Source organism: Pteropus vampyrus, unplaced genomic scaffold (assembly GCF_000151845.1).
Source record: "Pteropus vampyrus isolate Shadow unplaced genomic scaffold, Pvam_2.0 Scaffold140, whole genome shotgun sequence".
In the NCBI taxonomy this organism is placed as follows: Eukaryota; Metazoa; Chordata; class Mammalia; order Chiroptera; family Pteropodidae; genus Pteropus; species Pteropus vampyrus.
The window spans coordinates 4833972-4850327 of record NW_011888921.1 but is presented as its reverse complement, the minus strand read 5'-3'; the positions used below and the strand labels follow the sequence as shown (position 1 = coordinate 4850327).

The 16356-nt window shown below is 53.1% G+C and overlaps 1 protein-coding gene across 2 annotated transcripts in view; it reads left to right on the top strand.

Annotated features, from left to right (window-relative positions):
- KMT2D (lysine methyltransferase 2D) overlaps positions 1 to 16356 on the top strand; it is a 45740-nt gene that overhangs the window by 20250 nt on the left and 9134 nt on the right. Inside the window, exons 33-54 of one of the 2 annotated variants that reach the window (XM_011368263.2) lie at positions 72 to 254; positions 332 to 468; positions 676 to 2561; positions 4274 to 4397; positions 4528 to 4612; positions 4718 to 4784; positions 4895 to 5127; positions 5228 to 8032; positions 8169 to 8309; positions 8432 to 8599; positions 8747 to 8906; positions 9544 to 9619; positions 9794 to 9969; positions 10072 to 10202; positions 10876 to 11008; positions 11086 to 11213; positions 11369 to 12509; positions 13402 to 13538; positions 13638 to 13768; positions 15452 to 15737; positions 15962 to 16035; positions 16164 to 16272. In XM_011368263.2, the coding sequence (XP_011366565.1) occupies positions 72 to 254; positions 332 to 468; positions 676 to 2561; positions 4274 to 4397; positions 4528 to 4612; positions 4718 to 4784; positions 4895 to 5127; positions 5228 to 8032; positions 8169 to 8309; positions 8432 to 8599; positions 8747 to 8906; positions 9544 to 9619; positions 9794 to 9969; positions 10072 to 10202; positions 10876 to 11008; positions 11086 to 11213; positions 11369 to 12509; positions 13402 to 13538; positions 13638 to 13768; positions 15452 to 15737; positions 15962 to 16035; positions 16164 to 16272 (8511 nt within the window). Of the gene's footprint in view, positions 1 to 71; positions 255 to 331; positions 469 to 675; positions 2562 to 4273; positions 4398 to 4527; positions 4613 to 4717; positions 4785 to 4894; positions 5128 to 5227; positions 8033 to 8168; positions 8310 to 8431; positions 8600 to 8746; positions 8907 to 9543; positions 9620 to 9793; positions 9970 to 10071; positions 10203 to 10875; positions 11009 to 11085; positions 11214 to 11368; positions 12510 to 13401; positions 13539 to 13637; positions 13769 to 15451; positions 15738 to 15961; positions 16036 to 16163; positions 16273 to 16356 lie in introns of those variants that run through there. The other variant, XM_023535463.1, reaches the window with a different exon arrangement.

The following is a 16356-nucleotide window of genomic DNA, read 5'->3' as shown; positions in this document are numbered from 1 at the left end:
TCTACTGTCCCTGTACCAGCTCTATGATTGGAGTAGGACAGACTTACTTCTCATCTCTGTTTTCTGCACAGCGCCAGCGACTGCGGGAGCTTCTGATTCGGCAACAGATCCAGCGCAACACCCTGCGGCAAGAGAAGGAAACAGCTGCGGCAGCTGCAGGAGCAGTGGGGCCCCCGGGCAGCTGGGGTGCTGAGTCTAGCAGCCCTGCCTTTGAGCAGCTGAGTCGAGGCCAGACTCCCTTCGCTGGGACCCAGGTAGGTAGAGTTGCAAGGGGTGGTGGTCCCAGGTTATTGAAGGTGGCCCCACCTTCATCTACCTTTATCTCTCCTAGGACAAGAGCAGTCTTGTGGGGCTGCCCCCCAGCAAGTTGAGTGGCCCCATCTTGGGGCCAGGGGCTTTCCCCAGTGATGACCGACTCTCCCGGCCACCTCCACCAGCCACCCCTTCCTCCATGGATGTTAATAGCCGGTGAGGCTTCAGGGAGTTCCCTGAGGATTCACTGTTGTATGCTGCCTCTGATTTCACCTGTTACTCTAATCCTTCTACAGTACCATTTACTCTTCTTCTCCCCTACTCCTCCCTTACTGATTAACTTCACCCTTCCCCACTGTCCTAGGCTCATGTTTTAGTTCTTCATCCTGAAGTTATCTTACTGACTACTTCATATTCTTCCAGGCAACTGGTGGGAGGCTCCCAAGCCTTCTATCAGCGAGCACCCTATCCTGGGTCCCTGCCCTTACAGCAGCAGCAGCAGCACTTGTGGCAGCAGCAGCAGCAGCAACAACAGCAGCAGCAGCAGCAGCAGGCAACAGCAGCAACCTCCATGAGACTTGCCATGTCTACTCGCTTTCCATCAGCTCCTGGGCCTGAACTTGGTCGCCAAGCCCTAGGTTCCCCCTTGGTGGGACTTCCCACCCGCTTGCCTGGCCCTGGTGAACCAGTGCCTGGTCCAGCCGGTCCTGCCCAATTCATTGAGTTGCGGCACAATGTACAGAAAGGACTAGGACCTGGGGGGTCTCCGTTTCCTGGTCAGGGCCCCCATCAAAGACCCCGTTTTTACCCTGTAAGTGAGGATTCCCACCGACTGGCTACTGAAGGGCTTCGTGGCCTAGCGGTATCAGGCCTTCCCCCACAGAAACCCTCAGCCCTGCCGGCACCTGAACTGAACAACAGTCTCCATCCAGCGCCCCACACCAAGGGTCCCACCCTGCCCACTGGCTTGGAGCTGGTTAGCCGGCCCCCCTCAAGCACTGAACTTGGCCGCCCCCCTCCTCTGGCTCTGGAAGCTGGGAAGTTACCCTGTGAGGACACTGAGCTGGATGATGACTTTGATGCCCACAAAGCCCTAGAGGATGATGAGGAGCTTGCTCACCTGGGCTTGGGTGTGGATGTGGCCAAAGGAGATGATGAGCTTGGCACCTTGGAAAACCTGGAGACCAATGACCCCCACCTTGATGACCTGCTCAATGGGGATGAGTTTGACCTACTAGCCTATACTGACCCTGAGTTGGACACTGGGGACAAGAAAGACATCTTCAATGAGCACCTGAGGCTGGTAGAGTCAGCCAATGAAAAGGCTGAGCGGGAGGCCCTGCTGCGGGGGGTGGAGCCAGGACCCCTGGGCCCTGAGGAGCACCCTCCCCCTGCTGCTGATACCTCTGAGTCCCGTCTGGCACCGGTGCTCCCTGAGGTGAAACCCAAGGTGGAGGAAGGTGGACGCCACCCTTCCCCTTGCCAATTCACCATCACCACCCCCAAGATAGAGACAGCACCTGCCACCACTTCCCTAGGCCTGGGGCTAAAGCCAGGACAGAGTGTGATGGGCAGCCGGGACACCCGGATGGGCACAGGGCCCTTTTCTAGCAGTGGACACACAGCTGAGAAGGGCCCCTTTGGAGCCACAGGAGGACCACCAGCTCACCTGTTGACCCCCAGCCCACTGAGTGGCCCAGGAGGGTCCTCCCTACTGGAAAAATTTGAGCTAGAGAGTGGGTCCCTGACCTTGCCCAGTGGACATGCAGCATCTGGGGATGAGCTGGACAAGATGGAGAGCTCACTGGTAGCCAGTGAGTTACCCCTGCTTATCGAGGACCTGTTGGAACATGAGAAAAAGGAGCTGCAGAAGAAGCAGCAGCTTTCAGCACAGCTACAGCCTGTGCAGCAGCAGCAACAGCAGCATTCTCTACTAACCACACCAGGCCCTGCCCAAGCCATGTCTTTGCCACATGAGGGCTCTTCTTCCAATTTGGCTGGGCCCCAACAGCAGCTTACTCTGGGACTTGGAGGTCCCCGACAGCCAGGCTTATCCCAACCACTGCTGCCCACTCAGCCACCAGCTCATTCCCTCCAGCAGCGCCTGGCCCCATCCATGGCCATGGCATCCAATCAAGGGCATATGCTAAGTGGGCAGCATGGCGGGCAGGCAGGCTTGGTACCCCAGCAGAACCCACAGCCAGTGCTGGCCCAGAAGCCCATGGGTACCATGCCACCTTCCATGTGCATGAAACCCCAACAGCTGGCGATGCAGCAACAGCTGGCTAACAGCTTCTTCCCTGATACAGGTAACCACAGCTCGGGGCACTAGATTAGTTAGTTACTCAGGTGATAACTGTTACCGCAAAATGGGCACTGAGGCTGCAGACCTAAGATAATCCATAGTTAAGGGAGATGGGACACAAAGTTTTGGCTAAAAACCATACTAGTGGTGTAGGCAGAAGCACTGTGGCTTTTAAAAAGTGAGGAACAGTGACTGGCAGGTAGTAGGCATTCAGTTGTTTAAGGGAGTGAATGGGTTGAATGCATGAAGCCTGATTAGCAAAGGCTTTGTAGCCGTGGTGAAGCAAGATTAGAACTTAGAGGGAAATGGCGTAAGAGAAAGCACTCCAGGTAAGTGAAAAGACTTGAGTCAGACCATAGTGGCAGGAAAGCCAATGGGGGCTATTTGGAGACTATGAGTGAACTGGTTAGGCTGGAGTAGACTGTACAGAGGGAAGTGAGTGAGCACTACCATAATTTTTGGAGAGGTAAGAAGCAGGGACAGATTGAAAACCTCAAACTGTAATAGTGTTTATTGAGTAATTATTATTTGCCACGCAGTGTACTGAGCATTTTACATTCTTCATATAACCATCACAACAAACTCATTAAAATAGTTACTGTTATCGATTATAGAAAAAACCGAGGCATGGAGGTTAAGTAGCTTGACCAGGATCACACAACTAACAGAGCTAGAGTTTGAACCCTGGCCCTCTGGTCTTAACTGTGTTACTGCCTCAGAATACCAGGAGAAGGAGTTCGGTTAGCCTGTTAGAAAGTAAGGAGTCGGTTAAGTTTTCTGAGCAGTGGAGAAATGTGCAGGGTGCAAAATTTTAGGAAGATAGAAGTTTCTGGTGGTTGCTTATTTCTTCTTTGCTACCCAGCATCCTGGACAGGCAAGAGAGAGTGCTGTTGGTGATACGTGTGGGGCCCAAAACAGCTCTGGCATCTAGGGCTTTGGCACAGGGCCCACATCTTGGGTTCTTGGGCTGCACTATTTGCCTTAAGAACACTACTCTTGAACGCTTTCTAGGTCTTAAAGTGTATAGCTAACCCTTGAGCAGTGCAGGGTTAGGAGTACTGACTTAGTAGTCAAAAATTTGTATAACTTTTGAATCTCCAAAAAATTAACTACTAATAGTCTCCTATTGATCAGAAGAAGCCTTACTGATGACATGAACAGTCAATTAACACCTGTTTTATATGTTTTATGCGTTACATACTCTACTTTTACAATAAAGTAAGAGAAAAAAGACCTTCAAAATCATAACGAAGAAAAAATTTACCATGCTTATTGAATACATTCACATTTACAATATTGAAAAAAGTCTGTGTTTAAGTGGACTCGTGCAGTTCAAACCTGTGTTGTTCAAGAGTCAACTCAACTTTTGTCAGGTGATCTCAATAGCTCCATGAGGTAGGCAAAGTAGAGAGTCATGATCTCTATCAAATAGAGGAGTAAATTGAGGCTCAGGTAAAATAACATTGATATATTGACTCAACAAATATTTACTGAATACTTTTTCCTAGCAGTGTGCAAGTAAAAACAGGGCCACGTGTCCTGTGAATAACAGAGCTGAGTCACCCAGGCTGTCTGGCTCCTGGTCCACTGGTCTTTCCATTATGCATGACAATGTTTTGCTTGGTTTGGTAGAGGTCCAAGTGTTGGAAGGAACAGCAGACATAGAATAGGAGCATTAACCCAAATGCCCAGCTCACTTGGGTCTTTCCTGTCCAGACCTGGACAAATTTGCTGCAGAAGATATCATTGATCCCATTGCAAAGGCCAAGATGGTGGCTTTGAAAGGCATCAAGAAGGTGATGGCTCAGGGCAGCATTGGAGTGGCACCTGGTATGAACAGGTAGGACTTGGGGGGTAGGGGTGTTGGCTCCCTCCCTTCCCCTTCCTGATACCCCTTTATACTTTCCCACTTCTTTGCTTTTCAACTTTCCCTGTCACCAACACATCTTATTTACTTTGGCGGACTCTAGGCAACAAGTGTCCTTGCTAGCCCAGAGGCTCTCAGGGGGGCCTGGCAGTGATCTGCAGAACCATGTGGCAGCTGGGAGTGGCCAAGTAAGTGGTCAGGTGGGAGTAAGAACTTGTGTCCCATGCCATTAGGCCACCCTTCTTAGGGCCTGGTATGGAACAGTGACACTTTAGCAGCCTCTTTCATCACAGGAGCGGAGTGCCAGTGACCCCTCCCAGCCTCGTCCTAATCCACCCACTTTTGCCCAGGGAGTGATCAGTGAGTATGAGGACAGGGAGGAGTGCACAAGAAAGTGGCTTGGGGTATGTTGAAGCAGAGGGATTAGGGTCAGCATTTTGCAGGTCCTGACACCCAGCTTCCTTTCCCAGATGAGGCTGACCAACGGCAGTATGAGGAGTGGCTGTTCCATACTCAACAGCTCCTACAGATGCAGCTGAAGGTGCTAGAGGAGCAGATCGGTGTGCACCGCAAGTCCCGGAAGGCTCTCTGTGCCAAGCAGCGCACTGCCAAAAAGGCTGGCCGGGAGTTCCCAGAGGCTGATGCTGAGAAGCTCAAGCTGGTCACAGAGCAGCAGAGCAAAATCCAGAAACAGCTGGATCAGGTTGGAAAAGCAGGCTTCAGCCTAGAAACGAGGAGCCCAGGAAGAGGGATGGTATGGGTGGGCCGGCTTGAAGCTGACATATCTGACCCTCCCCTGTTAGGTTCGGAAGCAACAAAAAGAGCACACAAATCTCATGGCAGAATATCGGAATAAGCAGCAGCAGCAGCAACAGCAACAGCAGCAGCAACAGCAGCAACAGCAGCAGCAGCAGCAGCAGCAGCAGCAGCATGCAGCGGTGCTGGCCCTTAGCCCTTCCCAGAGTCCCCGGCTACTCACCAAGCTCCCTGGTCAGCTGCTCCCTGGCCATGGGCTGCAGCCACCACAGGGGCCACCCAGTGGGCAAGCTGCAGGTCTTCGCCTGCCCCCAGGGGGCATGGCATTGCCTGGACAAGCTGGCGGCCCATTCCTCAACACGACCCTGGCCCAACAGCCACAACAGCAACATTCTGGTGGGGCTGGGGCCCTGGCTGGCCCCTCAGGGGGCTTTTTCCCTAGCAACCTTACTCTTCGAGGCCTGGGACCTGATTCAAGGCTTTTACAGGAGCGGCAGCTGCAGCTACAGCAGCAGCGCATGCAACTCGCCCAGAAACTGCAACAGCAGCAGCAGCAGCACCATCTCTTAGGACAGGTGGCAGTCCAGCAACAACAGCAACAGGGTCCAGGTGTCCAGGCCAGCCAGGCTCTGGGTCCCAAGCCCCAGGGACTTCTGCCTCCCAACAGCCATCAGGGCCTCTTGGTCCAGCAGGTGTCCCCACAGCCACCCCAGGGGCCCCAGGGCATGCTGGGTCCTGCCCAGGTGGCAGTGTTGCAGCAACAACACCCTGGAGCTTTGGGCCCTCAGGGCCCTCACAGACAGGTACTTCTGACCCAGTCCCGGTTGCCAAGTTCACCTCAGCTGGCACAACAGAGTCAGGGCCTTATGGGACACCGGCTGGTCACAGCTCAGCAGCAGCAGCACCAACAGCAGGGAGCCATGGCAGGGCTTTCTCATCTTCAGCAGGGTCTGATACCACATAATGGGCAACCCAAACTGAGTGTTCAGCCAGTGGCCTCCTTACAGCAGCAGCAGCAGCAGCAGCAGCAGCAGCAGCAGCAACAGCAACAGCAACAGCAGCAACAACAGCTTCAGCAGCAGCAGCAGCTTCAACAGCAGCAGCAGCTTCAACAGCAGCAGCAGCTTCAACAGCAGCAGCAGGTACAGCTTCAGCAGCAACAACAGCTACAACAGCAGCAGCAGCAGCAGCAGCAGCAGCAACAACAGCTGCAACAGCAGCAGCAGCAATTTCAACAACAGCAGCAGATGGGTCTCTTAAACCAGAGTCGAACTTTACTATCTCCTCAGCAACAGCAGCAGCAGGTGGCACTTGGTCCTGGCATGCCAGCCAAGCCTTTACAACATTTTTCTAGCCCTGGAACTCTGGGCCCAGCTCTTCTCCTAACAGGCAAGGAACAAAGCATTGTAGAGACGGCTCTTCCTCCTGAGGTCTCTGAGGGGACCTCTACACATCAGGGAGGGCCGGTAGCAATAGGGACTGTACCTGAGGCAATGGCCGCTGAACCAGGAGAGGTAAAGCCTTCACTCTCTGGGGATTCACAACTCCCTGTCCAATCCCAGGTCCAGCCTCAGCCCAACTCTGTGCCTCTGCAGCCACCTCTGAGGCTCCCAGGACAACAGCAGCAGCAAGTTAACTTGCTCCACACAGCAGGTGTGGGAAGCCATGGACAACCAGGCAGTGGATCATCTGAGGCCTCCTCTGTGCCCCACCTTCTGGCCCAATCCTCTGTTTCCTTAGGGGAGCAGCCTGGGCCCATGACTCAGAACCTTCTGGGCCCCCAACAGCCCCTTGGACTAGAGCGGCCCATGCAAAATAATGCAGGGCCACAGCCTGCCAAACCGGGATCTGTCCCCCAATCTGGGCAGGGCCTGCCTGGGGCTGGAGTCATGCCGACAGTGGGTCAGCTTCGAGCACAGCTCCAAGGAGTCCTGGCCAAAAACCCACAGCTGCGGCACTTGAGTCCTCAGCAGCAACAGCAGCTACAGGCACTCCTCATGCAGCGGCAGCTACAGCAGAGTCAGGCAGTACGCCAGACCCCACCCTACCAGGAGCCTGGGACCCAGCCCTCTCCTCTCCAAGGCCTCCTAGGCCGCCAACCCCAACTTGGGGGCTTCCCTGGATCCCAGACAGGCCCCCTCCAGGAGCTAGGGGTAGGGCTTCGACCTCAGGGCCCACCCCGGCTCCATGCCCCACAAGGAGCCTTACCCACAGGACCAGTTCTTGGTCCTGTCCATCCCACACCTCCTCCATCCAGCCCTCAAGAGCCAAAGAGACCTTCCTCACAATTACCTTCCCCTACCTCCCAGCTCCCCTCTGAGGCCCAGCTCACCCCCACCCAGTCAGGGACCCCAAGACCCCAGGGGCCAACCTTGGAGCTGCCTCCTGGGAGGGTCTCACCTGCTGCTGCTCAGCTTGCGGATACTTTCTTTGGCAAGGGTCTGGGACCTTGGGACCCCTCAGACAATATAGTGGAAGCCCAGAAGCCGGAGCAGAGCAGCCTCGTACCTGGGCATCTGGAGCGAGTGAATGGGCAGGCAGTGCCCGAGCCACCCCATCTCAGTATCAAGCAGGAACCTCGGGAAGAGCCGTGTGCCCTAGGATCCCAGGTGGTGAAGAGGGAGGCCAATGGGGAACCACTAGGGGCACCAGGTACCAGCAACCACCTCCTGCTGGCAGGCCCCCGCTCAGAAGCCGGGCATCTGCTCTTGCAGAAGCTTCTACGGGCAAAGAATGTGCAACTCAGCACTGGGCGGGGGCCCGAGGGTCTGCGAGCGGAGATCAACGGGCACATTGACAGCAAGTTGGCTGGGCTGGAGCAGAAACTACAGGGTAGCCCCAGCAACAAGGAGGTGAGTACTCCATCTAGAGTGGTGCAGGTAGAGTGGGGCCTGGAGCCTGGGGCAGAGTGAGCAGGTCTGGGTCAGACAGAAGAGATGAGGGCTCTGAGGAAGACAGCAGCCTTCACTGTGGGTTTATCTGGTTTAGGATACGGCAGCCAGGAAGCCTTTGACACCGAAGCCCAAGCGGGTACAGAAGGCAAGCGACAGGTTGGTGAGCTCCCGAAAGAAGCTGCGGAAGGAGGACGGGGTCAGGGCCAGCGAGGCCTTGCTGAAACAGCTAAAACAGGTGACCCCCAGGAGCCAGTCCCCTGGTCCCATCCCAGGATAGGGGGCACCCTGGCCCCGAGCTGTGCAGTGACAGAGATGTACAAGTTGCAGTTTCCAACCTTGTCATCTTGCCCCTCCTAGGAGCTGTCCCTGCTGCCCCTAACGGAGCCTACCATCACCGCCAATTTTAGCCTCTTTGCTCCCTTTGGCAGTGGCTGCCCAATCAATGGGCAGTGCCAGCTGAGGGGGGCTTTTGGAAGTGGGGCGCTGCCCACTGGCCCTGACTACTATTCCCAGCTGCTTACCAAGGTCAGAAAAATGGCAATACCTTTTGGGAATGATGAGGTTCTTGGGGAGGTGGAGGTGGGAGAGGAAGTCTTCAGGAAGTTGCTGATATAGTGTGGGGCAGGAGTCTCCCTATGCCATCTTGCACACAACACCCCACCCCACCCCCAGAATAACCCGAGTAACCCGCCGACACCACCCTCGTCGCTGCCCCCCACCCCACCCCCATCGGTGCAGCAGAAGATGGTCAATGGTGTCACTCCCTCTGAAGAACTGGGGGAACACCCCAAGGATGCCACCTCTGCCCGAGATACTGAAGGGACGCTGAGGGGTAAGTCAAGAGCAGAGTGGGCCTCCTTCCCTAGTAGAATTTGGTGGCTGGGGTCCAAGCCAGTCAGTGTACCTTGCCATACAGTTTGAGATAGGAGTAGTTGCATGTTACTCTGAAACAACTGGTACCTGAGATAGGAAAGGCTTCTTTAGGACTGATTTGTTGTAGGCAAGGTTGAGCTTCTGGAGTCTAGAGCAAAGGCAGCAGGGGAGGTGGATGATAGGGAGAGTGTTAATGAAGCTTTTGTTTATAAGGAACAGCCAGTCTTGGTACAAAACCATAGTCAGATCTGGATTTGAATCCTGGCACCTGTGTTCATTTAGCTGTGTTACTACAGCCCAGTAACTTGATTGGCCTTTCTGAGGTTGAGTTTCCTCACTGTAAAACAGATATAATACTCGCTTAATGGAGTTGTTAAAAGATTATAAATAGAGAGTGTACCTAAAACTCAGGGCCTGGCACATCAGAAAGGCTCAAATATAGCTCAGCTGCCCAGACTGGCAGGTGGGTGGATGGGTAGACAATGGTCATGATAGCTAAGCTAGATCTTGTACTAGCCAGGCCTAAAATGAGGATAAAGCACTATCAGATCTGGCTACCCTCAGCCTGACTCCTCTTCTCCCTGCCTGTTCCTCAGATGCTTCAGAGGTGAAGAGTCTAGACCTGCTGGCCGCCTTGCCTACACCCCCTCACAATCAGACTGAGGATGTCAGGTGGGGGTGGGGATAAAAATGGGGATGAGGGATGGGGGTAGGAAACAGGTTGCCTCATTTTTCCTATGGTTAATTGCAGATTTCAAGTAAGATTGTGATATCCACTAATCTCTAGATTTGGAAGTATGGGTCTGCAGGGTTGTAGTGACAAATGTCTCTATTTTTGGCCCACAGGATGGAGAGTGATGAGGATAGTGATTCTCCTGACAGCATTGTACCAGCTTCATCTCCTGAGAGCATCCTGGGAGAGGAGGCCCCTCGTTTTCCTCAGCTGGGCTCAGGCCGATGGGAACAGGAAGACCGAGCTCTCTCCCCGGTCATCCCAATCATTCCTCGGGCCAGCATCCCAGGTAGGGGCTGTCTGGGGCATGGCCAGGCCAGGCCAGGCTGGGTTGTCAGAGCTGCGGGGGAGAGGCAACCGGGACTCACACAGGTCCCTCTTTCTCATTTAGTCTTCCCAGACACCAAACCTTATGAGGCCCTGGACCTGCAGGCCCCTGGGAAGCTGCCTGCCACAACTTGGGAAAAGGGCAAAGGAAGTGAGGTGTCAGTCATGCTGACAGTCTCTGCTGCTGCAGCCAAGGTGTGTCCTGGGGGTGCCTCAGAGGTTTAGGGGATGCTGGTCAGAGGACAGTCCCTAGAACTTATCTGAATAAATTCAGATGTTCAAAACTAAGTACCAAAGACCTACTGTGTGTGAAAGCCTGGGCTAGAGGCTATGTGATTAGGGTAAATGAAGCTTATGTGAGCCTTGCCCTCAGGGGGGTTCACAGTCCTATGATAAAGATATCAAGTCAATAAATAAGGAGAGTGTATATACTGGGACACTTGCTACAGACAGCACGTCCCCATCACATTTGGTGAAACTTTTTAAAAAAATGTAGCAGAGTTTTGTAGTCAAAGAAAATGGAAAAATCCCATTTAAAACAACAAAACAGGGTTCTTAACTGTAAGACTCCTCAGATGCTGTAATTTGCTAGTGTGTATCATGGATCGCTCAAGTTATGGAACAGTGTGTATCATTTCCTAAACTTAATTGATACAGGCCCATTTTTGTGGAGTTCTTGTTAATGCCCATAGCAGTTTGGGAAAGGCCACTATAAAGCAAGTGTGTGAGAAGAGCAGGATGGCCCAGGGGCAGGACTGACTGGCCACATGGAGAGTTGTGTTTTAGGTGTCCTTGTCCCCACCAAGCCAGTGCTCACTGCACACACTCTGCTGATATGGCTCTCCCCTCCCCTTTCTTGCCCTGGTAGAACCTGAATGGTGTGATGGTGGCAGTGGCAGAGCTGCTAAGCATGAAGATCCCTAACTCCTACGAGGTGCTGTTTCCAGAGAGCCCTGCCCGGGCAGGCATTGAGCCTAAGAAGGGGGAAGCTGAGGGCCCTGGTGAGTGTGACAGGAAAACTCCTTGGGACCTGAGGGGAATGATTCTGGTGGAAGTTCTGATGGCTGCCTTCCTGCAGGTGGCAAAGAAAAGGGTCTGGGAGGCAAGAGCCCAGAAGGTGGCCCTGACTGGCTGAAGCAATTTGATGCAGTGTTGCCTGGCTACACCCTCAAGAGCCAGCTAGACATCTTAAGCCTCCTGAAACAGGTGGGTCTGGGGGAGAAAAAGAGGTGGGTATCTGGTTAGGACAAAGAAGGCAGACAAGGCTTTTGAGAGAGTGGAATCTGGGTGGGAGGAGGGAGAAGGCTAGTTAAGTAAAGAACTGGCACTAACCATACAGGGCTCCTGCCTCCCTCCCATAGGAAAGCCCCGTCCCAGAGCTACCCACCCAACACAGCTATACCTACAATGTTTCCAATCTGGATGTGCGACAGCTCTCGGCCCCACCTCCTGAAGAACCCTCCCCTCCCCCATCTCCCTTGGCACCTTCTCCTGCCAGCCCCCCTGCTGAACCACTGGTTGAATTCCCAGCTGAACCCTCAGCTGAGCCACCAGTCCCCTCGCCTCTGCCCCTGGCCTCATCCCCTGAATCTGCCCGGCCCAAGCCCCGAGCCCGGCCCCCTGAAGAAGGTGAAGATTCCCGACCTCCTCGGCTCAAGAAGTGGAAGGGGGTGCGTTGGAAGCGGCTACGGCTGCTGCTGACCATCCAGAAGGGTGGTGGGCAGCAGGAGGATGAGCGGGAAGTGGCAGAGTTTATGGAACAGCTTGGCACAGCCCTGCGACCTGACAAGGTGCCTCGCGACATGCGGCGCTGCTGCTTCTGTCATGAAGAGGGTGATGGGGCCACTGATGGACCCGCCCGCTTGCTGAACCTGGACCTGGACCTGTGGGTGCACCTCAACTGTGCCCTGTGGTCCACGGAGGTCTATGAGACCCAGGGTGGGGCGCTGATGAATGTGGAGGTGGCCTTGCACCGAGGACTGCTAACCAAATGCTCCCTGTGCCAGCGCACCGGTGCCACCAGCAGCTGCAATCGCATGCGGTGTCCCAATGTCTACCATTTTGCCTGCGCTATTCGCGCCAAGTGCATGTTCTTCAAGGACAAGACCATGCTGTGTCCAATGCATAAGATCAAGGGGCCCTGTGAGCAGGAACTGAGCTCTTTTGCTGTCTTCCGGCGCGTCTACATTGAGCGGGATGAAGTGAAGCAAATTGCCAGCATCATCCAACGGGGAGAGCGGCTGCACATGTTCCGGGTGGGGGGCCTTGTGTTCCACGCCATCGGACAGCTGCTCCCTCACCAGATGGCTGACTTCCACAGTGCCACTGCTCTTTATCCTGTGGGCTATGAAGCCACACGCATCTACTGGAGCCTCCGCACCAACAACCGCCGCTGCTGCTATCGCTGTTCCATCAGCGAGAACAATGGACGGCCAGAGTTTGTAATCAAAGTCATCGAGCAGGGCCTAGAGGACCTGGTCTTCACCGATGCCTCTCCTCAGGGTGAGCACTGGGCCCTGAAAATGGTAATATGGGCAAGTTTCTCCTGGAGTCACCTTTACAGTGTTGAGAAGGGATCTGCAGGGTCCTTGTGAGTGATGAATTCCACCTCGGGTACGTGGAGGTCTCTTGAAGCTCCCCAAAGAAAGTATTTTAGCCTCTCTTATTCACCTGAAATTCCCTTGTAATTGAAGATACTTTGCTTGTCTAAATAACTTCATACTGGCTCCTTTTTTCATCCTTAGTGAAACAAAAATACTGTTCTGTGACTCTGTCATCTGGCTCACCCAACCTGATCCTAACCATGAGTTCTCTGGTTGCTTTTCCTTGGACAAAATTCTTTTGATCTCAGTTTTAGTGTTAATGATGAAAATAATAAGAGCAATTACCTTTTAATGAGCATGTAGTATGTGCCACAAATTAAGCTTAAGGGCTTTATATAGGGTTTTTTTTGTTTTGTTTTGTTTTTACATAATTCTCTCAGGTAAGTTATTAAGCCCAGTTTAAAACAGTCTTAGATTTAACTTTTTGTCTTAAGGTCCCATGGCCAATACGAGAACCTGAACCCAAGTTTTCCCAGTGCCAAAATGTGCCTGTTGTTCTGGTTCTCAGCAAGGTCCATGGCTTGGGCCAGGTCTCGTGGGCCTTAGGTTCATGTTTCTGTGTCACAAGGCACTTTGATGCCCCTCTGGGGTAGGAAGCCTCTTGGCTTACTGAGGGCTTACTGAGGGAGAGTGGCATTGGGAAGCCAAGAGCGGGTCCTGAAGAACCATACACCCTGTGACAGGGAGGCGTGCAGGCTACAAGACATAACTGCATCTCCCAATTAAGGTTAGGGCTGAGGTCACTGAGCAGATATTGCCTCTGAGGGCTGCTCTTTTTCCTTGCCTCTTAGCTGTGTGGAATCGTATCATCGAGCCTGTGGCTGCCATGAGAAAAGAGGCCGATATGCTGCGGCTCTTCCCTGAGTACCTGAAAGGCGAGGAGCTCTTTGGGCTGACAGTGCATGCTGTCCTGCGCATAGCTGAATCAGTAAGGAGGGACCAGGGGCTGGGGGCCAGGTGGGCACTGAGAACTTTGGTCCTGCCCCAAAAGCGCTCAGGCTAAGGTGAGGACAACCTGTGCCCACAGCTGCCTGGAGTGGAGAGCTGTCAAAACTATTTATTCCGCTATGGACGCCACCCCTTAATGGAGCTACCACTCATGATCAACCCCACTGGTTGTGCCCGATCGGAGCCTAAAATCCTCACACACTACAAACGGTGAGCTTGTCGGGCTGGGGCCATGGGATGTGGGCATGGGGGTTGGTAAGGACCTTCTGGCCAATTATGAGGGTTTGGGGTTACAGATCAGAGTTCCCTTGGAGAGACTGGGGGTTCACTCAAGGCCTCCTGATTAGAGGGTATGCAGGTGTCACTAGAGTGTCCCTTTCCTCCTCCCCTCAACCTGTTCAGGTGTCATGGGTTGACCTGGGGTCTAGGATACACTAAGCTTGGGCTCCCTGGGAATAGTTGTTGGGGAGGTTCTGGGTAGACAGTGTTGAAATTCTATGAACTATATAAGGGACCCAGTCACCTCCTTCCTCTCCTGTTTTGTTTCCAGGGGGCCTGTGATTCTCCCAAATCTCAGATGCCCCATGTGTGCTAGGGTCACCTTCCCTTCCCCAGGCTGAGTTTGTTTCAAAAGTAAATAATTAGATATATAGTAGGAAAATAATAAAACCTTAAATTTGTATAGCACTTTATACTTTTTTTTTCAAAGCGTTTTCACATCCATTATCTCATTTGATCCTCACAACAACCTTATGAGGTAGGTAGGGCAGGTGGTATGGACCCCCATTTTACAGCTGAGAAAGGTTAAGTGACTAGATAAAGGTCACATAGCTGGGACCAGAACCTTACTTGTTGATTTGTGGTTTACTGTTCCTTCTGTGTACCACAGTAGCCTGACCTTGGTCCCTGGGTAGAGGGAGGCAGAATTCATGGTAGCAGGGCTTCGCGAAGGCCTTCGGTTGCTCCTCAGGCTGTCGTAGAGTGTCAGACTCTACCCCAGTCAGCCCTAGTCCTTGATGTTCTATAACAGTGGTTTTCAAACTGTGTGTGTTCCAAAAAGGCTTGGAACACACAAAATTGGCAGGTAGAACTTGGCCCTTCCCATGTGTATCTCTCCTTTCCCCAAATTGGATTCAACCAGAAGAATTCTGTTTTTATCTAGTTTATGTATTGGAGTTCCAGGTAACATTTTTAAAGAAATAAAAAGATTTCTGCTAAATAAAAAAGAGTTAAACTGTTTGAAAACCACTGCTCTGGGATGGGCAAGAATTTGGCTAGTGCCCAAGGGTGGTAAAAAGGCATCCTGCCAGGCAACAGTTATTCCCCTGCACTGAGCCATCTGCACAGAGCCCAATGGTACGTCAGGGAAGGGGACAGTCTGAAGAAAGGAAAGGATACCACCTTTTGGCTGTGAATCCAGAGCCAGTTTTAATTCAAATCCAGCCCAATGTGGTAGACATGATCTCCATTTTCAGAGCTTCCAGTATATGTAGGAGGTAGGACTCAGATGTTTGAGCAAACCGTGAGCTTAAATTCCAGGCCGGGGCTGCTTGGGGAATTCGTCCCAGAGGAGCACATGGCCTTGAGTACGGTTTTGGCAGGAGGGCGGTAGATGTGAGGAGTTGAGATAGTGGGCTCAGTGTAGGGGAATTGGTGCCTCCCCTCCCTTCACCTCCCCATCCCACATCCTCGGCTCTCTGTGCCACCCAGGGTGTCAGAAGGGTCCCTGTAGCTAGCTGTTGCCTCACCAAAGCCAAGACCCAAATGCCTCCACTCCATTCCTAAGGCAGCACATGCCCCTAACTGGCATGTTGCACATCCCAGGGAGGAGGCGGGCAGTGTGTGGCTGGTCTGAGGGAGAGCTGTCTTGTCATGGATTGTGTCACCTCCCAGGCCCCACACCCTGAACAGCACCAGCATGTCCAAGGCATATCAGAGCACCTTCACAGGCGAGACGAACACCCCGTACAGCAAGCAGTTTGTGCACTCCAAGTCATCTCAGTACCGGCGGCTGCGCACTGAATGGAAGAACAATGTGTATCTGGCTCGCTCCCGCATCCAGGGCCTGGGGCTCTATGCAGCCAAGGACCTAGAAAAGCACACAATGGTTATTGAGTATATTGGCACCATCATTCGCAACGAGGTGGCTAACCGGCGGGAGAAAATATATGAGGAGCAGGTATGGGCTGACAAAGGGGCCATCATGGTGCATGGTCCACACTCAGCCAAGGAATGAGGGTCAGGATGGGGTCCAGGGGAGGAGGTATGGAATGTTGTGGGAAGAGGAGGTGAAAGGTAGAAGAAAGGAAAAATAAATGAAGCCCACTGCCTGAGTCTGCTACCTGATCCCACAACCACATCATGGCCATTCTCTTGCCCCTTCTGCAACTTCCGCTTTTCTAGAATCGAGGCATCTACATGTTCCGGATAAACAATGAACATGTGATTGATGCTACATTGACTGGAGGCCCTGCCAGGTGAGAGGAATGAAGAAGGAGGGATTTTTGGGGTCCCTGAGGGTGATACCCTGGGGATGAGCCAACAAGAAACCAAAACCATCCCAACTTAATCACCTTGGTGTCCCTGACTCTTTCCCACCGCCTAGGTACATTAACCATTCCTGTGCCCCTAACTGTGTGGCGGAAGTTGTGACATTTGATAAAGAGGATAAAATCATCATCATCTCCAGCCGGCGAATCCCCAAAGGAGAGGAGGTGAGAGGAAGCAGCTCTCTCTCTGCCATTCCCCAGAGCCGAGTTCCAAGACCAGTGCCCTCAGATCAGATCTTCTCTGCGGGG